We start from the raw sequence: 23,815 nt of genomic DNA, 5'->3' as shown, positions 1-23,815 counted from the left end.
CAGCTGTTTTGGGTTTTTGTAGACATTTACACTCTCTGTATGACTTTAGACCCACATTTACACACTCAGATGTAGAAGAGGCGAGGCTAATTTGTCTCTTGAGCACCAAATCAGCATATTAAAATAATTTGTGAAGGATAATGAGACACAAGGTGAGACATCCAGCTTTGCCATCACAAGGATAAATTCATTTTAAAGTATATTAAAATAGAAAGCAGTCATTTTAAATATTATTATTTATTTTTTTTGGTGTATGTATCAGAAAATTCTTTCAAAAACATTAAAAACTCTAAAACTAAAAACATTTTAATAGTGTAATTGTAAACGTGATTCACTCCACATATCAATTGGTTGAAGTATTATTATTGTATTGATTATTATATTATTATTACATAAGTATTAAAGATAACTTTTTTGAAGGATATTGGTTTACGGACTTATGCCGTTTTTGAGCACTTGAGTTTAACTGAGACTTGAGTAAGACTATAGTAGGCCTATTTGTAGACATTTAAGAGTGTCAACCTTTATTGCAATATTGAGGTGTTTAGTATTATTTTAAGAAAATAAACGTGATTGCTCTCCTCACACAACTGTTTCTTGGTTTTCACTGGCACTCTTAGGTGTTGAAGACTAGTGCATCTTCTGAGCCTCGTTCAGTACGAGTAAAATACTGAAGTACTGTTGAAATTAGATACTCTTGAGATTTTTACTCAAATGGAATTGAAATCGGTGACTTGTAATTGAGTCATTTTCGCTGTTAGGTATCTCAAAGGTATCTATGGCTTTCAGGTAGGCTATAGCCTATTCTTTTTTTAATTTTTTATATATATATCTTGCACAGGAGCAACTATATATATATATATATATATATATATATATATATATATATATATATATATATATATATATATATATATATATATATATATATATATATATATATATATATATATATATATATATATATATATATATATATATATAAATCATTTCCTTTTAGAAAAATAGTTGCTCCAGCAATATTCAATGAAAGTTCAATAGTTCAACATACACGTAGGCCTACTTGCACTGGATATGCTGGTGACGGCCAAATCACCGGCTTCAGCCATGTGTCCATTTCCTATGAAACACCTGCGATTCAGCAACTACCTGCAAATGCACTCACGTAGCCCCCGTGAGTAACCAGTGTAAAACGCAAAGTACCTTTAATCAATATCCTGTAGATGGCGATATCGCTTGTTTTTGTAGCAGAAATAAACTGCTGCAGAAAAAGTTTGGTACCATGAAAAATGTAATGAGCCTAATTCCGCATAAATGTGATGGACCGCATACTAACATACTACTCTAAATATTTATTTGCCATAGAAAGATAAGATATAGGAAAAATAGCAATAGTACACTAGTAGGCCGAATTCAGCATTCAAAAGTAGCTAACATCTTTGATAGCCTACTCAGAGTACAAAGTAGCCAAAAAGAGAAGATACGTATAAGTACATGTATTCAGATACTTTACACCACTGCTGAAGAGGCTACAGTGATATAGTGTAAACACAGGGTCAATATTAATATGGCAAAACATTTTGCTATAGCCCCTATGCAAATACTTTGAAATAGCAAACTGTTTTATGTAGCCTACAATAGAAGAGCATACTTATTTCATTTATATTTCAAAACAACCACTTTAGCAAATAGTATTTAAATGTTCTGTTTAATCACTTTTGCATTTCATTACTCCTATATTTTTTTCTGCTAGAACCCGAACTGTGCAAGAGTAATAGAATTAAAGGGTTAGTTCACCCAAAAATGTCATTCATTACTTGCCCTCATGTCGTTCGACACCTGTAAGACCTCTGTTCATCTTCGGAACACAAATGAAGATATTTTAGTTGAAATCCGATGGCTCAGAAAGGCTCCATTGGCACAATGCACGTTACACTCTCAAGACCCTTAAAAGGTACTAAAGACATCGTTACAAAGTCCATCTCACTACAGTGGTTCTACAATAACTTTATGAAGCGACGAGAATAGTTTTTGAGCGCAAAAAAACCCTAAATAACGACTTATATAGTGATGACCGATTTCAAAACACAGCATCAGGAAGCGTTGAAGCGTTATGAATCAGCTAGTCGAATCATGATTCAGATCGCGTGTCAAACCGCCAAACTGCTGAAATCATGTGACTTTGGCGATCCAAACCACTGAATCGACTCACTGATTCATAACGCTACGCCTCATAATGCTGTGTTTTGAAATCGGTCAGCATTATATAAGCCGTTATTTAGGGGTTTTTTTTGCGCACAAAAACTAATTCTCGTTGCTTCATAAAGTTATTGTAGAACCACTGTAGTGAGATGGACTTTGTAACGACGTCTTTAGTACCTTTTATGGTTAACGTTAACCCTTTAAGGTAGCCTACTACAATTCACAAATTAATCTACATTGTAATTGGCCCTCTTTACAAATATATAACAAAAGGGTATTCCCCTCTATTCCCTGGAACAGTGCAAATATTCAAACAGTGTATGTGGACTTTTTGGTGTATTTGCAAATTGAGGCCTTTAGCCTTTAACCCAGTTGTACACTAAAAAAGGTCAACGACTTGTCGATCTTGAGAATGATAAACGGTTTCAAACTAACTTGTTACAACTATCATTCTATAAACCCTCTTAACCTTCAAATTTATGATTGTGGGATGTAGGATTTTCATTGTCATTACATAAACTACATACTAATGTAATCTAATCAATTACATTAATAATAATAAAAAAATAATCACATTAAGAGTAGACACCTCCGTAAAACAGCAGTCCAGTAAATAAGTCTGTCACACCTGACAGCAAAGTACATCTAAAGTTAATCTCTAACCATTTTAATCCTAGAATTCCTGCTATCCCCTTTCACCTAGTTTAATATTTGCTTGAGTGATTCAAAACAATCCTTGAAGCAAAAACAAGCTGCTGTCACCAAACCATTTCAACCAGCAATCATTGATTTGAACAAAGCATTTATTAAAACGTTATTTACCACTGGCCTTTCTAGTACATCAGTTATAAAAATGTAGATAAGCTTAAATGACCTACAGATATTCCCTAAAATTATGCATTTCACTAAAAATATAGACAGAATGAACATCTAAGCAGATTTCAGTAGCAAAATATGGTCCTATTTTCTTGAGAAAATGCTGAGTGAATGTTGTAACATTGGTAAAATAATAACCCCCAACATAATTTACTTTCTGTAACACTTTCATAAAACACAAACACTTGCCTATAGGCACAACATAGCAAAGGGCTGCTTGATTGACCCACAAAAATGTAATATTCTAAAATACCATTACATTGCGACATTTGATTGATATGAACCAAACGTGCCTTTTACTTCTTTTACAAGGCACAACGTCTGTCATAGTGTCCTGGCCTGGTTAAACCATCACAAACTGACTCTCTAACTCATAATAACACATTATCCAACAAGTTCTAATCATATACCAAATGTAACGGACATTTGGTCCATCCACAATGGGGCTGGTCCCTCATGATAATAAATTATTTTTTCTTCCACTATCTTCTTAGAAAGAACTGATATCTTCCGACTGTTTATGATACAGCAAAGTTGGTGGTGCTATCACACTTAAGGATGACGTCAAACGGAGTTGCCCTCAGATACAGCTGTGTGTGGAAGTTATGCCTATATTTTTTCAGTTCCAGTTTAAAGCAATCGACATTTAGATGCTTGCAACCGAGAAACTAAGAAAGTAAAATTCAATAACTTAATAAACACAGTCATGTACAGTTTGTTGCCTTCTTGCGATCTCATGAAAATGTGTATCTTCAAAGGCATTATTGGTATCAAAAGTTGTCCAAAATACAGCCCAAGGATGTTTTTTATCCCAATGTTTCTCTATCAGTCATGGGACATGTTGTACTTTGTCTTGCGGTCACAGGGTTTCTTTTTGTCTTTCTGATGTCAAAGGTAGATCACTTGCCGGAGTGCAAAGGACACGCAGTCTCTAAAAAATGGCAAAGCATATAGATTAAGTGCTTTGAACATGGCTTATTTGTACATTTAAAATGTAATTTAATGTTAAATCATGCATGGAATTACCTGTTTCAGGGTACCAGGAGTGATAAGGATGACATAAATCATCCATAAAGGAACTAACAATGTTGAGGAGAGCGTGAACCACCAACCAATAGCATAGCCCCACCAGGGGTATTCGAATGTGTTGTTAAACTTTAAAGGAGTGAATTTGACCAAAGAGAAGACAAATGTACCCTAAAGAAGCAAAGACATTCACTGAATTAATGCTAATGAAGATAAAAGTATTACTTCCTAATAAGAATACTTCTTGTTTTAACACTGAAACTGAATATGTATTGTGAAAAGTGCTATACAAATCAACTTGAATTGGATTTATAAATGGTGAAGAACACTGCAATTTAGTACCAAATATGACCATACCACCCTGAATCGGAGTAAAAAGTGCACTTACTATACACACAATAGGAGTGACATACTTCCAACAGTATTTCATTAGCGTCAAAGGACGATAACCGATCATGTCTACAATGTTTTCATATAGACGATCAGCACCTGAAAAACCAGACAGACCATAAGTTTTAGGGGAGATTATGCACAAAACAAGAAAGAAAAAAGCATGGCTGTGTCCAAAATAGCATATTATCTTGAGTAGGTAATTATTTTGAATGAGTAATTACTTTGCGACCACAAAAACGTATATGTTCTATAGAATGAATGTAATCCGGACGTACTACATTCACCAATGTTGCCATTATCATGTGACCTACTACCGAAAGCATCGCAAATCTTCTCCTGTGGCCTCATGGGATAGTGTCTATCATATGCACACTTCAGTATTTCGCCAGAAGTAGTAAGTCATCCAGGTACTTTTTGCCTACTCTTTTATGAGTACTGTGAATTTGGACATCTTTTGTCACATACTGTTTTTGCCTCATATATAGTAGGGGAGTATGCCATTTCGGAAGCAGCCATGGTAAAATAAGTAAACTTAAAAGGCTGCTCATCAGTTGTGCTCAGTTCTTATTGTTTATGATTCATGACATAATCAAGCTTTACTATAAACACAGTGCAGCAGTATGGGGGTGGCTTTGCTTGAAAATCTGGGCTAACAACAAAAAAGCTGCAGGGGATTCTAGCACCACTAGTATCCTTTGAGAAGGCACTTAACACACCAGTCGTTCTGGTAAAGTTGTCCCTGTATAGTATATTTGTATAGTTAGATAGTAGTTCAGCATATCACAAGTGTTGTGCTGCTAACTTTGGCACACTATTTTGGCAAAACAACAAAAACTTCAATCCGATTTAATAAAGCACCATGCACATTTAAATTAAGATTCTCAATTATGCTTCCTTTATATGTAAATCAGGTTTATTTAGGGCCCCATGATTTCTACAATGTAAAAAACACGGGGCGGATTGAATGCAGTCATAAAAATGGAAACACGGAATGTCACGGAATTTAGCAAATTTCAGATGACTAAATAAAAAGTAGGGCTGTACACATTTAAATCACGATATGGACTAGCGTCTTTGTGAATATTAAAGAGCAAAAAGACTGTATGTTCTGCTTGTCTCTGTGAATGAATGGCATGGTTTCTTCAACTACACATACTGAACACACATTTCATGTTTTATGCCTTTTTTCAACCAAATTCAGAAAAATTAAAATAACAGATTTCATAGGGCCCTTTCATTGTAAAATAAACAAAAATAAATTATTGTAAGTAGTATAAAGTTTTATGAATTCAACTGATTAGACATGCTTTTTTTATTAGAAAAATGTAATTAAGCCTCTAAAATTAAATACAGAATTTCTTTTAACTAAAAACATGTTTTTTTTGTTATATTTTTTCCAAAATTCCATTTCATAAATCTTTTCATAAAATTATTAAATTGTATAAGTTTCATGATTTAAATTAATTAGACATTAGCTTTTAATTACTAACATTTATTTTTAATCTTTAAAACGGAGTGCAGAAAAATTATATCGGAAAAAGTGGAATTTGAAAAAATAAATAAAATAAAACTCAATTTGAGCAAAATTTCATAGGGCCCTACATATTAAATTAGATTGCACTGTTTTTTAAAAAAAAATTATATATAATTATATATCTGGCAAATTCTGACTTAAAACTTGCTGGTTGAATAAAAATAACTTTTTCTTGATTAGAAATTACACAGGCGTCTCCCAGAAGATAACACGATGTACAAGAGGCATCATTGTGGAAAAAAATCATTACTCATCTTTTATTTACATTTGAACAAAAAGTGGCATGTCCAAAATTATTCATACCCTTCTCAATAATCAATAGAAAAGCCTTTATTGGCTATTACAGCAATCAAACGCTTGCTATAATTGCTGACCAGCTTTTTGCATGTCTCCACTGGTATTTTTGACCATTCATCTTTAGCGATGAGCTCCAACTCTTTCAGGCTGGAGGGTCTCCTTGCCATCACCCTGATCTTTAGCTCCCTCCACAGATTCTCCATGGGATTTAAGTCAGGACTTTGGCTGGGCCACTGCAAAACTTTAATGTTTTTGTCTGCTAACCATTTCTTCGCCACTTTTGCTGTGTGTTTTGGGTCGTTGTCGTGCTGAAATGTCCACTGGTGGCCAAGGCCAAGTTTCTGTTTCTGATGTTGTTGTTGAGAATTTTGATGTATTGCTCCTTTTTCATGGTGCCTTTTACTGTGATTAGGTTCCCTGGCCCACCGGCTGAAAAACATTAGGTTCCCACCACAATGTTTGACAGTGGGGATGGTGTTCTTAGGGTTGAAGGCTTCTTTTTTACACCAAATGAAGGCTACATCATTGTGGCCATACAATTACATTTTTGTTTCATCTGACCATAAAACAGAAGACCAGAAGACTACTTCTTTGTCCAGATGAGCATTTGCAAAGGCCAAGCTGGCTTTTGTGTGCCTTATCTGGAGAAGTGGTGTCCTCCTTGGTCTGCGTCCGTTGAACCCAGCGGTGTGCAGTGTCCGTTGGACTGTCTGCCTTGAGATGTTGCCACCTTCAGAGCCCAGATTAATCAGGATGGCCTTGGTGGTGATCTTTGGATTCTTTTTTTTACCTCTCTCACTATCCTCCAGGCCAGCACAGGTGTCACTTTTGGCTTCCGACCACGTCCTCTGAGATTTTTCACAGTGCGGAACGTCTTGTATTTTTTAATAATTCTTTGCACTGTAGCCACTGGAATTTCAAAACATTTAGATATGGTCTTATAGCCCTTTCCTGACTTGTGAGCAGCCACAATGCGCAGCCGCAGGTCCTTAATGAGGCTCCTTTGTCTTAGCCATGACTGTCCACAAACAAACAGCAGAGAGCTTCTGTTTTTCACCTGTTGAGTTGATTAAAACAGCTGTTCCCAATGAATCAGGGTAATTAGGATGCTTTAGAACAGCTTGGACTATTTGGAATGGTATAGATCTTCGGATTTTCCCATAGACTGTGACAAAGGGTAATGCAAAGGGTATGAATAATTTTGGACTTGCCGCTTTTTGTTCAAATGTAAATAAAAGATGATGAGTAATAATTTTTTCCCACAATGATGCCTCTTGTACATCGTCTTAATATCTTCTGTGTAATTTCTAATCAAGAAAAAACTTGCTCGTTGAATAAAAGGAAGTCAGATTTTGCCTGGGGTATGAATAATTTCGGGCTATTTAATAATCGGCTATATATTCAGTTGTGCAGGGTAGACAGACACATGTACTTTAAGCATTTTAAAAAGCCAATTTAGTATTATTACTCACCATAAAACCAGCCAATACATATTGACTGTGCAATGGCAAATAGCAAGAGGGTCATCCCACTACAGGAATAGTGATCAAATAACTGGAAGATATACAGGCCACCCTATTGAACCAATGCAAACAAAATATAACATTACATTGATCAGCACTCAAATCTCAGATTTTTTCATGGGTTATTACGTGGTCTGATTTAGACAGATTGAATTAGCAAAGAACAAGTATGAAAGATTCAAAATCTTACTTTTTTATTACTTAATTGTTAATTTACATGACAAAATTATGAACATAATCACCTCTGTTACCATCAGGAGGCCAATGAAGAAGCAGCTCATACAGATGAGGAGGAGGAAGAGTTTACGACGGTGTCCTTGGAGGAAGAAAGTGGGGTTCATGTCTGTTATGGCTGTCATGAGAGCCTCCAAACCCACAAACTGAAAAAGAGAAAGAGGTGTAATGACAGGGTTTTGTTTTTAAATGCAGTACGGTCCTGAAGAACTTGTGTAACACATTTACTGTAAGTATATTACATGCACAAAAAATCGTGATGAAAATATTAAGAACTAAGGGTCTAAACTTTGACAGAATTATGATACATAACATATGAAATATCTGCTATGTCAAATAGCTGTATCAAAACTCAAGTCAAATCACTGTTATTTTTAAAGCTCTTAATACAATATAAATAGTTTCAAAGCAGCTTCACAGTAATAAACAGATATATTACAGAATTAATTATGCAAACGTCAAATATGAGAGATTATGAGACTAGAGCAAGATAATAGTACATTTCAGTCTTGATTCAATTCAGTTCAATAACTGTGTACAGTTCATTCATTATGAAACAATTTCAATTCTGCTGTAAAGCAGCTCTACAGAAAAAGCAGTGAAAGCCAGTGTACTTAAAAAGACAGTGTGCTCTCACCTCACTGTCAAGGCCCAGCAGAATAATCATGAGGAAGAAACATATGGCCCACAGCTGAGGCATTGGCATCATTGCTACAGCTCGTGGATATGCAATGAAGGCCAAACCAGGGCCTGGCAAAAGAAGTGAAATGTGAATTAATGTATGGGAAATGCATAGAAAAAAAAAAAGTTGGAAAGAGTCTAGAAAACTGACATAAAGGAGCCGCTGTTGTTTAAGTTACCTGACTCTGCCACCATTGAGATATCAATCCCCTGTTCGAAGGCCATGAAGCCTAAAACAGAAAAGATGGCAAAGCCAGCCACAAAACTGGTTCCACTGTTCAGCAGGCAAAGATAAACACAGTCTCTACAAGCAGAAACAAAGCACACTATCAAAATCACAACAATCTGTCTATTATACAGTCATTAGCTGTTCTTACCCCTACTAATATATATATATATATATATATATATATATATATATATATATATATATATATATATATATATATATATATATATATATATATATATATATATATATATATATATATATATATATATATATATATATATATATATATATATATATATATATATATATCAAAGTATATCTGTATTTAAATGTACTTTAATGTAGTTTCTCTCACTTGTAGCAGTTGTTGTTGTATTTATTGTAGCTTCCCAGAGCTGTAAGGCACCCAATGCATAGAGCGTAGGAGTAAAATATTTGTGTTCCGGCATCCATCCACACCTAAAAGGATGAGAGAGAGCAAGTTCACAGACCCTGACCAATCGATTGGGCATTTAGCAATACATGACACATGAAGGGTCTGGTACAGTTCCACTGAGAAATATTTAAGTTAAGTTACTTTGGTGTCACTGATTGATTATTTAGCGATTAGTTATTTTAAAAGCTTAATCATTTATTTTGGCATTTTTACGTGATAGCATTTGTCTGTGTCCTATATAAGGAGGTCTAAGAATTTGTATTTGTCCCTGGCTGATAAAACAATGGTCTTGAAACTTGACACTGACTATCAGACTCGCAGACGGATGCACCACATAAAAGCAGATCTTTTTGGCTTTTTCAGATGCTAACATAGGAATACACTATTCACCATTATTAATTCGGTCCAATAATAAAGTTGTGGATAAGAAAGTTACTAAAATAAAATGGGTAACATGGAGCTTGCCGTGTGATCTCATTCAACTTCTTTTAGGTAGAGTAAAAATCTCTAGGTCACTGATATGACTGGCCTGATGGTCATGTGAGTGTACACCATTTTAAACAAAAGCACCAACCAAAGTAATTTTCGTTCTTTAGTTGCAAATGTCTTTTCAGATAGAAAACAAAAAATACTTAATCTACTACTAAAAATCACTCATATGTCTCTGGGTTTGTTCACCTGTGGGTCTGCAAGGCGTTTTGGATTTGGGTAGAGGTAGAAGGAGATGCCATCAATGGCTCCAGGCAACGTAAGACCTCGAATCAGAAGCACCAGTAGCATAACATATGGAAATGTAGCAGTAAAATATACAACCTGAAAGATACAGAACAAGGGCACTCCCCATTTTGAGATCCAGCATACCCGATTTAAATGTATGTAAACAGTATCAACTTGGACTAAGTCAATATCCATGACAAACAGACTGAGGTAACATGCAGCCAGATCTGCATCATCTGTCTCAGATTTACAATTCCACTGAGCCTTGATTTTTTTCAAAGTGATTTTTCAATTAGCTCTCACCTTGCCTGTAGACTTCACTCCCTTCCACACACAGAAGTAGCAGATGATCCAGGCCAACAAGAGACACAGAGCCAGCTCCCATCTCACACTGCCCAGCTCATTCACACTTCCAGTTATATTCAGTACTCGCCTCCTACAAGAAACACTCCTTGTAATTCTAATTTTACACTTGAAAGTTGTGCTTGCATTTAGTGTTTATATTTAAGTTATTTCAATTATTAAACTTATACTTTAAAATTATTATAACTGAGATTTGAATATGCCTCCCTGAAGCAGCACATTTTGCATATAATTACATTTTATATGAACTATAAAAAAAAGTTCAGAACTTCTACAGTACTTTTGAAGATGAATTCAATTATTTCTATAGCATTCACAGATGTATAAACCTGATAAAAATGACAACATTTTAGGAGGCTTCATCTTTTTTTATAATATATAAAACAATATTATATATACAGTAGTGGACAAAATTGATGTCCGGAGGGGTTATTTGTTTGACTCTACAAGTTTAAATATAAACCATCAAAATTAGGAAAATATTTTATATTGTTTAAATATGAGGAAAGAACAAAACACTAAACTTGGTTAAGGTATTTACCAGACAAAATTATTTGGGAAAAAAAGCCAACTACAGCTACATGTTTTATTTTACTTTGCAAAAAAAAAAAAATGCATAGAAAAACAAAAAGCTCACAATAAAAGAGCATACATTGACTACAACATAATCAGTTATATTAATATTTTGTTGGTCCGCTCTTGTTTTTGCATGCGTTCATAATTTCTGTCCACACAATTTGGCATGTTTGATTGTGTTATCACAAATAAAACAACTGACTCCAAGAACAACTACACAATGCTTTCAACTAATTTTAAATATTTGAGTAAAGGTTGAAGATGTCAATTTTCCTATAGGCCGGACATCACTTTTGCCCACTACTGTATAAACGTTTGGGTATTTTATAAACTCACTCCCAAAATTCTTTAACAGGTGATGATGCATTTTCCATCAAGCTCAGGTTTCTTGTCCCTCCCATTTGGTCAAACTCGACACAGTTCTCTGTGAGGGTAAAAGAAAAAAATATGATCTATATATCTATATATATAAAGAGGTAACTAGTATTATAACATACCTGTATTCCACCAGTTCCTGCAGTTAGCCCATGGTAGTTCACCACTAAAAGAAGAGAAGAGATAGAAGAAAGCCCAGGCCAAAATGATGATGTAGTAGGTACTGGAATAGAAGACGACCACCTGACTTCCATAACCCAGACCTAAAGAAAAGCAAACCACAACAATTACCCCCTTTCACATGTTTCTTATGTATCCGTAATCCATTTTTGAGGATTATTATTGCATTCTGTATATGTGAAACTCTCTCACCAAATGGGTGCTTTAATTTGTGGAACCTTAAACATAGCTCAAAATAGGTTAATTAACAAGTATTCATTTATTATGAGATGATATATTTAGATATAACTACAGCTTTGAAAAAATGCTAAAATTGGGAAATTCAACAAGTTAAGTAACATGTGTGTGGTTTTCATCCTCACATGACATATTCAGTAAATAGTCATGAGATAATGCTTCGGAACCAATTTTGAGTCAGACTCAGGACAAACAGAAGAGCCTGACTCATTAGAAGAGAAATCTGACTGCTGATATGTGATTTAAACAATCACATGATTTTTCAGAGTGGTGTTTACTAACTATAACCATCTAACTTTAACAAACAAACATACATACATCACTATAGTACATACAATAACATGTAATATATTGTACATTAACACTGACATTAGAGGTGACCAATGAAAACTCACCTTCAAATAGTGGGCAGATCTTCCTCCAGCAGGTGACAGTTCCTTGGCTGGTGTATTGACCCAGCGCAGTCTCCATAAGAAAAAGAGGAATGCCACAGGCAAACAGAAAGACCACATATGGAATAAAAAACACTCCTAAAAAAAAAGACAAACACAGCTGTTCTTAGACAGTTTATGTTCACCACTTTAGTATAGGACACAAGCAAAAATAAATGAAAAAAGGAACTGGTTGAACTGAATTGAGTTCACCGTTATATTCAAACAAACCTCCTCCGTTCTTGTAACACAAATATGGAAACCTCCACACATTTCCCAAACCAATGATCTGGCCCGCAACAGCTAAGATAAACTCCACTTTACTGGACCACTGGCCCCTCACTCGGATTTTGAGGCCTGTGTCAGCTCTTCCTGATTCTGGATAAGCCAGCTTAAACTGCAAATCTGGATCATGCTGCATCTCCATGTCACTGTAAAAAAGCAAACATCTGTCAAAACATTGAAGCCAGAGAGGCACAAACAAAGTTTAGAACAGAGTGGTGATTGAAACATGTAAAGGTCAAAAACAGCAACGAGTCTTTGTTCAGTACCATCTGGTTGTTCCAGCTCTTACACTGGCAGCTAGGCATTCAAATAATGACGTTCAACGTTAGAATAAGTGTCCAGTGTCCCAAAGCAGCGTAAAAAAACATCTGTTCTTAATTTTTTGTATTTCCCTTATAGTGTAATGCAGCTGCATAAGAACATACTCGCCACAATAGATGTGATTAGATATGTATGGAAACAACACACTGTACAGTGGAAAAGACAACTGAAGGTTTACCATCGAAGGTAGGCATAATCTTTGGAATACATGCTGATGGATTATGTGGTGCCTAATTTTCTCATAAATTCAAGACTGTAATTCACACCTGCATTTAAATGCATTTGTCACTGTTTGGAAATAGCTTCATTAATTACTTTTGAAGAGCTTGTTACTTTAATTCTCTTTAACAGAAACTAATAGTAAAAAACTCACTGTATAAATCAAATATATTGGTAACACTTTAGAATAATGGTCATTAGTTAACATTAGTTAATGTATTAACTAACATGAATTAACCATAAGCAGTACATTTGTAACTGTATTTGTTCATCTTTGTTAACGTTAGTTAATATAAATCCAGCTGTTCATGGTTTGTTCATGTTAGTTCACAGTGCATTAACTAATGTTAACAAGATTTTAATAATGCATTAGTAAATGTTGAAATTAACATGAACAAAGATTAATAAACGCTTTATAAGTGCAGTTCATTATTAGTTAATGTTAACTAATGTAGTTAACTAATGTTAACTAATGACCATTATTCTAAAGTGTTACCAATATATTTAATCTTTGTTACAGCTACAAAAGTGATTTTCTCTTTGTATTCTGCCATCACTTTAAGGCCGAATGCACGGATCCATATATTTTTCTCAATTGTTTACGTTCATGTAAGCTCTAAGCGACTATGTTTACGAGTGTAATGGAAGCAAGCTAGTAAGAGCTGTGCGTATTAACCTTGCTCCCCTGGCCTCAAGAGGTGCACTAGCAACTGATGCTAGATACTGTGGTCTTTAACGTCCTTGTTACCGTGCATGCCTCCCATACTGGAGACGCCGGTTCAAATCCCGCTCGGAGCAGGTCGAGAAGGAACATTTTGAAATAATCTTGTGTGAATGTGTCCGTTCAAGCACAAATAGACGTGAAAGAGAACAAAATTCTGGCTGCGTCCGAAATCGCGTACTATGTGAGTAGGTACTACATTTGAATTTGAACGAACTTTGCGACTGTTAAAAAAGTATGTTCTATAGAATGAATGAATGTAGTATGAATGTAATCCGGACGTACTACATCTGCCATGCTGTCATGATCATGTGACCTACCAGCGTCAGTTGCGTCCCATCACCTCCATTCATAAATCGTCTCCCGTGGCCTTATGGGATAGTAAATTCCATAGTGTCCATCGTATGCACACATCTCGCTGGAAACAGTAGATCATCCAGGTACTTTTCGCCTACTGTTTTTCCAATACTATGAATTTGGACATACTACTCTGTTGGCATACTGTTTTTCGCATACTATATAGTAGAGAAGTATTCGATTTCGGACGCAGCTTGTGTGTTCATGTGCTGCCTGAAAACAGCGTGCAAGTTCCGAGTTGAGTTCTCTTTTGCATCTTCTTGCACTCTAAAATCACTTGAATGTTTAAAACTGACAGGACCTAAAAGACGTGCAAATGCTAAACTATGCAATTCATCTGAGAATCACGTGCATTTTGAACCATGGTGCCTGGTGTGTACGCATTAACTACGAGGTCTATAGAGTTCAACAGTGCTTGCCCCCTTTTTTCAGCGGCGCTGGTTCCGGAAGTATTTTTTCCATTCTTTTTTGCCATAGGGATAAAAAAAAAAGAAAGAAAAAAGTCTTCATTAATGAGTTATTAGCCATGAACCAAGCCAATCAGCTAGAGGTGATTCACAACACTATAAACTTTGATTTGAAGCAAAAAGATTTTTGAAAATCAAGTACAGGTACAAGACTGTGTACTTAACGGCTTTAGTGAGGGAAAGAACTACAATCCCATGAAGCAATTTTCTGTACAGCAAGCATCATGGGTAATTTAGTTTTCACCAGGAATTATACTGATTATTTAAAAAAAGTAGCTGAAATAATGGTTGATGGCTTCAGCAGAAGCAAATACCATAGATTAACAACCTTGTAGCTCAGAGAAGAGCTCTCTTTAAAGGTTTATAAGTTATCATTAAAACTCAATTTCCCTACGGAGAAAATGAACAGAGTTTTACTTCCGGAATCCGACTGTTGAGCCCTATACTCGACATTGCACATCCTGCGATGCGACTATCGCAGATGCGCACATTGCGATATCCATGCTAAAACGATATATTGTGCTAAAACAAATACTGTTAAAAAGACAGACTGCAGTGTACATATCCAATCTAAAAGCATTTGATTATTTTGAAGTCTTGAGTGTTTGCACAAATGTTCTCAATAAGAATTTGTTGGTAGAATTTACAAACAAAACTTAAGGGCAGCGAGTACATGCTGTCTGTGCAACTCCTCACAGCTGAAATAATCTTGTGTCCCCAAAACAGGTGGCACCGCAGGGTGCTTAGTCACATTCCCTTCTCTGCCCTCATTTCTTGTGCAGTGACCCTTATAAAATGTGAATAAAAATGATAGTTTCTTAATGATCCCATGGACCGCTGAGGGTCAGTGAAAATACTCCAGGGGGTCAGGGGTGAACATATATAAAACAAATAGAACCTATATTTAAGACATTCCTAACTATTATATAACTTTTGAAATAATAATCTGTTATACTGTTATATTGCTAATATATTGTAGCCTAGCATTAATGATCTTAATGAAAGTTATGATTTTGCCTATGATTTGATATTTATAGTAACTGCTTGGAGATTGTAAAAAAGAAAGAAGTCAAATTTTTTACTATTTCTTTAAAAAAAATAAACACTGAAGTAATTTTGTTTTAAAATGTTACTGACTATATAAATACATAAATAAATAAACAAATAAAATCATCCACCAAATCAAAGTCAGTAACATTTTTTTTATCATGTGACCAGCGAGGACCCCATTTAGACCCTCATGACTGTGTCAAGGTCATTATTTTATCACTTTTTTTATGAATAGGCACATTTTAAAAATGCAAATGGAACAATGCTATGGAAACGTCTTATGTAAGACTCTAAGATTAATATATATATATATATATATATATATATATATATATATATATATATATATATATATGTGTATAATTTGTATATATATATATATATATATATATATATATATATATATATATATATATATATATATATATATATATATATATATATATATATATATATATATATATATATATTAATCTTATTATTAATACTATAATATATTAATCCTATATATATATAAATAAATAAATATAAAGACTTCGATTTTTTTATATTTTGAAAATAAAAAAGCATACATTTAAGTATTTGTACAGAATGGTAAAATTCTTCATCAAAAAGTATTAAACCAACATATTACAGTCATGTTAGCTTTGCACATAAGCGTTTTAAACTACATTTTAAAACGACTACTACTACTTTTTATCCTGGACATTTTGTCAATCACTCTTAACCTACAATATTTTTATTTTATTGTGTCAGATGGCATGTTAGGGCGAGGTAGGTAAAAGCGAAAGACCTTATTAAATAGCCTGACTGTACATGCTTAATTGTAACCATAAACAGCACTTGAATCTGACGCACGATCTACTTATGGTCGTGGAGCACAGATTGTCCCTGATGATCTGAATACAGAGGAGGAAACTCACTCAGTTATTGCGCTTTTGTTCATGCCCTTTGGCCTACATTCAGCAGCCGAGCACTTGTGCTGTTCAAACCCACGCCGAAGAGACGCCGGGTGCCAAGTGAAATACTTCTAAAAACAAAAGCCAGATAGAAAACTGTTCAACTACGCAGTTAATTTCAGAGCTCAATTGAACCCCTTCAGTAAATAAGAATGGCATTGGAAATAATGAAGAAAACAAAAGCTATAGAGATGTTACCTGGATGCAGGCGACCAGTCAAAAGTTCAGGAAGTCTACCGTATTTGCATTGGCCATGAAAGTTACGCTTAAATCAGTGTGATTCGGTCGTTATAATACAGTCGCTGAAGCCCACCCCTCTCATTCCCTCCACCTCTCGTCAGGGGAAACGAGTCCATACAGAACCGAGCGTGTATCGCATGTGCGTGTGTGTTTGTATTTGGCCGTGAGTGTGTCTCACAACTAAAAGGCGGGGCTTAGCTCAACAGCTTATAGCCATAAATGACAACGTTTCTAAATACGTAATTTTTGTTTGCCAAATTATGAAAGATATGTTAATTATATAAAAATCAAACGTGTTCCTCACTTAACATGAGTAAACAGTCAGCTTAAGCAATACCACACAAGCACGACTGCGATTCACTAACCGTTCATTTTTTTCTGTATAGGCTATTATTTTTCCGCTAATGAAAAATAGTTGGAAAAGATACAAAGCATCAAACTTTGTGTCACCAAGCAACACGCAGACATTCATCCGGCCCGGAGCAGGTTGTGTGAATGGAACGGAGAGATTTCCCCTCCCGGCTCAAAGTTTTTTTTTTTTTTGGATCAATGGACTTCAGCTCCACTCCGGGTTTTCCCGTTTTCCATTTACCACTTGGAACCTGCTCCGACAGGGGTCATACAGGGCCAGGTTACAGGTTGCCCTTGGCGAGATTGAGTTTTGCGACCCCCCCCCCCCCCCATATTATCCATGTTTTATATCTTAATGACACACAAGCAGACAACCAAATAAAGGATTTCAAGAAAAAAAAAAAAGTATTAACTTCCTTCCTGTCACATGAGACTGCCAACTTCCTACCCCTACTTCCAGGGAGCATAACGAAGGCAAACCCTCCCAAAGAAAGGATATTTTCATGTTACTAATAAGTATTTTTGTTGACATATATATATCAACATAATCATGAAGGTCTCTAGAATCATCCAAACAAAACAAATCTTACAACAAATCTATAGTTTTTAGTATACTTAGTCAAACATAATAAATTTGATTATGAATAAAGATTGATCTGTTGAAAGCAGTTATTTTGAGTTAGATGCTAAATGTTCTCCTCTTATTCATATTTGACATTGAAGGGGTGCATACAACATATTTGCCCACCGGCAACTATAGTTGCCACAGATTCAAATACAATTTTCAAGAAAAAATACAAAAACCTGGGGAAAATAAATGCAGAACATGCCATTCAAAAACATTGGGCACAAATGGGTTAAGTATTTATAAAAACTATACAAACAAAAATGCTCCTATAGTTACTCCAAGACTTAAAAAGCTAATTATGACTTAAATTATGCACTCTAATAAATTGCACATACAAAAATGCTACAAAGAACGTTATATTTAACGTTTAACGTTTATTATATTTAACAGATTTTTAACAAATTATGACTCAAACTATGGATGAACAAACAAAAATGCTTTTATAGCCACTCCAACACTTAATCAAGAAAATTAAGACTTGAAGGATCAACTGCAATAAATTGGTCATACACAAATGCTAGAAAGAATGTTCAAGGATATTTACCAAATATTAACTCCATAAACTGTGCAAAAACTCTCTTAAGCACCTGTAAAGACACTTAAGCAAATTATGACCCATAAACTGGATTAACTATACCCTCTACAAACAAAAGTGCTATTATGGATACACTGTACTTACCACTACAAAATTAAAATATACAAGTTCTTGTAGCTCTATCCCTATCTTAAATAATAAAAGATGAACAGTTGTTTCTGGCATTTCTATTCACCTTCAAAATTGACGCAGCATTAAAATTTGGCTCGTCTGGATTTCCTTATTGTCAGTGAAATGCGTAGTAATATGTAGATAACTAGCTAGCTAGTGATAGCTTAGTGACAGCAATGAAACGTCCAATGCCGTCCAATATTAGTTGATAATATCGATAATACAAAGTTAATTTATTTCGTTTGACACCTTTATGGCTGAGATGAGAAGACTTACCTCTATACTGGGCTTTCTTTTGATCGTCTGCCTTTCTCTTTTTCCGTCCCTGTGCACTCGAGGGTTTAGACCGCTTCATTTTTGAAGAACGCGCCAGTGCTGAGCACTTGCCTGACCTAACGCCTGAACGCCTGTGCTCGACAATATTCACTTTCAATTCAATCTAATAATCAGGTTAAGTAATTAAACGTGTGGCTGAGGGGGCGCCCAATGATGATCTTGTTTAATAAACAGTATGTTTTATTTCGCTTGTTTTAATTCTATGCTTAATGGGAAGTGAGTTTAAGGGCGCCACTAGAGGGCGCCTGGCTGCGCCCCCAACAAATTTGTCGCCCTAGGCAACCGCCTAGCTCGCCTATAGCAAACGCGGCCCTGGGGTCATATATAGTTAACCTGGTTCTGCACAATGTTAGAGATAGATAATATACAACAATCAATCCAAATATTAATAAATAAGCAATACATTGATTTTCATTATAATTATTATTAACATATGGGGGGGGGGGCAGCAGGTAGTTTAAGCACTGAAAACAAACATATTTTGACAACAACAACATATTCAAAGGTCCACTGAAGTGTCAGCATTATTCAGTTTGTTCATGTGGTGCTGGTGGGATATCACTTTGTAGGGCAAAACGCGCGAGTTAGCATTTTAGCATTTCCGGTTCGCCTATCCCGAAGTCAATGGATTTTTTTAACGTTTTTTTATGGGGGTTAAATAGCTGAAATAAGGTCTGTGGTGAACACAAGCTCAAGACACTTTCACATTTATTCTATGACATAAAATATATCAGTATTATCCTACTCGTGATTTTTTGAAGCTGTTAAGTGTCTTGAAAAAGGCGGTTGCTAACAAGTGACTAAATGGGACTACAGAGGTTGTCGGGGAGATTAAACATCATCACCCCGAGCAGGTAACCTCAGTCCGCTTTTACAGCCTCATTATGCTTATAATTGTGCTCTTATAAACTACTCTAACTCAAACCTTCTGGGAAATTATAAAAACTGGAAGAGTTGTCGGAAGCTAGCGATGGTGACGTTGAATTTGTGGGAGTTTATAGCTTACCTTTAGCTTTTTACTTCCGGCGACTGCATTTAGACATCAAAATTCATAAAAGTTGTGTTCATCTGTGATAATTATCTTGATGGACAAAAAGTATCTTTTATTGATCACAGAGCTTGTTTTTTTTTAGTAATAATCCAAAAGCCTATATGGGAAAATTCTATTGTTTTTTTTTATTGAGGGAACCAACCGACTGGCCTACAAAGTGACATCATACCCACACCACTCTATTTCCACTGAAACAGGAAGACAGGGCGGGACATATCGAACAGCTCCTCCCCTTTAACAAAAAAAAAAGCATATGGATCCTCTCTGTGCTATCGTGTCTCTGAATCGGAGCAGACTGTGTGCACGCTGCAGCAGTTCACCTGACACTAACGTGAAACCAGACTTTTCAAAACTGTAGGTTTTGAATGCTTATATCTTAAATTTATATATCAATGCTTTGTCATTGTTTTGGAGCACACTAGATTATAGATAATAGTAAGACTAACATATTCATACTAAAAGCCAAAAAACTTCAATTTTGATTTCATTGGGACTTTAAACAGTAACATATTTAACAATTACTGACACAGACACGTTTTTGCTACCTCAAGAGTTTCAAGGCTCCCTATCAAGTAGTAATTTGACAGCTCAAATGCGCATGCGTGAACATCGCATAGCTGCAAAAAGTTAGACCATGATTTACTCACCCTTAAGTCATCATAGGTGTATATGAAATTCTTCTTTCAGATCAATAATATACACCTAGGAGGACTTGAGGGTGAGTAAATCATGGGCTGATTTTCATTTTTGGGTGAACTAACCCTTTAAGTGGTTTTTTTTTTGGAGAAACATTGGATGTGTTAGGCCTACTTTGTATCGTCTTTTTAAATGTATTTAAAATATAAAGTCTTGCTATTGATGTAGGAGATCTTCTGCTAACAATAGGCAGCTTAGTGCTTGTTATTACGACAACGGTAGCAACTGTTGAAATAGAAACTGTTGAAATAGAAAGCAGGGTATTTTACGTCTGGTTAAAATGCTCTCTCTTAATCAAAATAGAGCCACGCTGAATAAACGAGGAAATTTAACCTCCTATGGGTTTTTTTATTTAGTATTTTTTCCATGTCATTACATAGTTTTAATATTTTTATTCATATGTTATGCTATGTCCTCGATCGTAAGTGGACAAGACTTTGTTTAAAGATGATTCTCAACTATGTTATGAAAGATATTGATATTTATGAAGTATGGATAAAATGGCCATACATGGGTTTTCCCATTCAATGCTATGTATATCTATAGACATCATGTAATGAAAAAAGTGTAATAATAATGGTAGTTAATAGTTGGTAACATTTTCATAATAATATCTAATATTTTATAGGAATATTGATCTGTAATTTCCTTTCCTATTCACTTGTTGTGACAAAAAACTTGTTTCATTACAAAAAGTCATATTTTGATTTGAAACCCCATAACATTTTCCTGAGACAAAACAATTTGAAAAGTAGTCCAATTTAAATGATAATTACAAAATATATTAAAATATTATATTTCCATAAGAGTGCTAAATTTGATGATTCAGTCATTTTTAAAGACCAGGGAGAAGTTGTTGTCCTGGTGTTATCTCAAAAGATGGTAGGTCTAGCTCTGAAAAGCCCTGCCTGAATGTGCTCTTTACAGGACATCTAGGCCCTGTCCACACGAACACGGGTATTTTCAAAACCGCAGCTTTTTCTACGCGGTTTGGCTGTTCGTCCACACGCAAACGCAGTATCCGGTTACTGAAACCGGACTTTTTTGAAAACTCCGGCCAGGGTGAAGTTTTTTAGAAACTCCGGTTACAGCGTTGTCGTGTAGAAGGTGAAACCGGAGATTTCGGCTTGTTAAGTCGAAATGTGCGCCGTTCTCTCCTTTGTTTGACATCAGATTGTGCGCCGTTATCGCTTTTGTTTATACATGAGTGGAGTCTATGCAATGGCGGACGTAACTTTTAATAACTCTGCTAACAGCGCTTATTACATACAGATACATGTGCAGTTATCTCATTGTATTGCAGAACAGAGGCGCCAGCATACAAAAATACAACATACCCGTAAATCCTCTAATATTTGCCTGTATTCCATTAGCGGCCGGGTCTCCAACATTGGCCGGTCTCGCTGTCACCGAAGGTAAATAAAGGCCGGTCTCTATAGCGGCCGGGGCTATTATTAGAACCAACGTTTTTCTGGGCAGGCCTCAACATTATGCTTGCATGTGATAGTAACATGCAAGTACCACAGGGGTCATGTCAATCACCCAGACATCCCAAGTCTCCCGCATATTTATAGCAGCTCCCTGATGCCCGCAAATTAGTAAAATTCTCCCGCAATCTAGAGCGAGCGAGCAAGAGCGCGCATGCGAGACACAAACTGTGCACGCGCGCACGGCAGAGAGCGAGAAACCTTACGTGTGTGTGCTAGTGTGCACCTAATGAAGCGCATGTAAGACGGAGAGCGTCCTGATTGGCTTGTTTCGGTAAGTCAACCAATCAATTGTCAGTGTGGGCGGGCTTTTATCTCTTCGGGCTTTTATCTCTCGCCCCAAAAAACGAAAGTATAAAGTATAAACATAATGATAATCTTGCACGCTCTACAGTTTGTAACTAACATGTTATGGTTGAGTTAAACAAGTTTCATTTCATGTGCATATTTTTCAGGTCGGCTAGTTGCCAAGGCTACATGAAAACAACAAACTCCTTAGACCTGTTTAAAGTTGCAATGAAATATAAATAAAAGCAGTTTACATAAATAGTAGTATAAGCAGCTTATGTAAATAGTAAAAGTGATCTACATAATTTTAGGAGAGATACCTCCCTGAAATGACTTTTTTCAGGTTGGGATGTCTGATCACCTCTCTCGCACGTGAGACTTCAGTCACCGGGTCCGGTAGGCTAACGTTTACGGCGCGAGGATGAGAACAGACGCGCAGCGGTCAGCGGAACATGAGGACGACGAAGAGGATCTGTACAATAATTAACTTGTTGTAGAGGCTGGCGCGAGTGATGAGGAGTTTACAGGGAGAGATGAAAAGGAGGAGGAAACTGAGGAGGATGAGGATTAAACAGAATTGGAGGATTTTTTTTTTTATAACTTCAAACCAAACGAGACAGGAATGGTTAAACTTTGGAGCGGTAAGGTGTCTGTTGCCTTTTGTTATGAATCAATAACCTAATTATCACCGTGTATGGTTAAGTGTTTACAATGCACTACCGGTAGCCTATGTTTGCTACGTTTTTGTTACCATATTTCTACACTGGAATTTAGCCTGAATTACCGGTATTTGTTGTTAATGTTCTGTATGCATACCATAATGTTATGGTAACTGTACGTTTTCAATAAATGAACCTAGTATTTTATAGGTTGAAATAGACGCAAAATCTCATTTTTAGTCATTCTACTGGTAGTTTGATTTGCTCAAATAGAAATTGAGGCCTGCCTCTAATTCTGGCCTCCTTCCAATAAAGGCCTGGACCGCGATGCGCTTGAGTAAAATAAAGGCCCGGGCCTATATTAGAGGATTTACGGTAGTAAGGCAAGTGTGTGAAGCTTCAGTCCACTTGAGCCCTGCCCCTACAGTTACCTGTCAGAGTCACTGATTCCAAAGTAAACTTGTAGAAGGGTTTCACTGAGCCCATGGCATCCCTCAGTGCATCGGTGCCGTGGATGGGACCCATGTGGAAATCAAGCAGCCAATCATAGCGCAGTTTTGCGTTTTCATGTGGACGGAGATTTTTTTAAAACTGTGCTTGTGTGGACGCGATTGTTTTTTAAAACGGAGGAGGAAAAACTCCGGTTATAAAAATAACCGTGTACGTGTGGACTAGGCCCTA

At 35.8% G+C, this 23,815-nt stretch overlaps 1 protein-coding gene across 2 annotated transcripts; it reads right to left on the bottom strand.

The window, feature by feature from the left end:
- Positions 1-2,988: 2,988 nt before the first annotated feature.
- On the bottom strand, positions 2,989-22,367 carry slc6a22.1 (solute carrier family 6 member 22, tandem duplicate 1). Of its 2 annotated transcripts, XM_079841732.1 has the most exons (16): positions 16,891-17,487; positions 16,657-16,763; positions 12,545-12,744; positions 12,278-12,412; positions 11,588-11,728; positions 11,427-11,514; positions 10,455-10,587; positions 10,113-10,247; positions 9,354-9,457; positions 8,946-9,070; positions 8,723-8,835; positions 8,094-8,231; positions 7,801-7,903; positions 4,493-4,593; positions 4,105-4,275; positions 2,989-4,009 (listed from the first exon to the last, which is right to left on the bottom strand). In XM_079841732.1, the coding sequence occupies exons 2-16, from the start codon at positions 16,677-16,679 to the stop codon at positions 3,938-3,940; spliced, it is 1,782 nt and encodes a 593-aa protein (XP_079697858.1). In that variant the 5' UTR covers positions 16,680-16,763; positions 16,891-17,487; the 3' UTR covers positions 2,989-3,937. The 2 variants fall into 2 exon arrangements, with proteins under 2 accessions (XP_079697858.1, XP_079697859.1); XM_079841733.1 differs by lacking the exons at positions 16,657-16,763; positions 16,891-17,487 and adding an exon at positions 22,038-22,367.
- Positions 22,368-23,815: the final 1,448 nt, after the last annotated feature.

Source organism: Gobio gobio (assembly GCF_949357685.1).
Source record: "Gobio gobio genome assembly, chromosome: 17".
NCBI lineage: Eukaryota > Metazoa > Chordata > Actinopteri > Cypriniformes > Gobionidae > Gobio > Gobio gobio.
The sequence above is the reverse complement of the archived record's forward strand: the minus strand, read 5'-3'. Positions and strand labels throughout refer to the sequence as shown.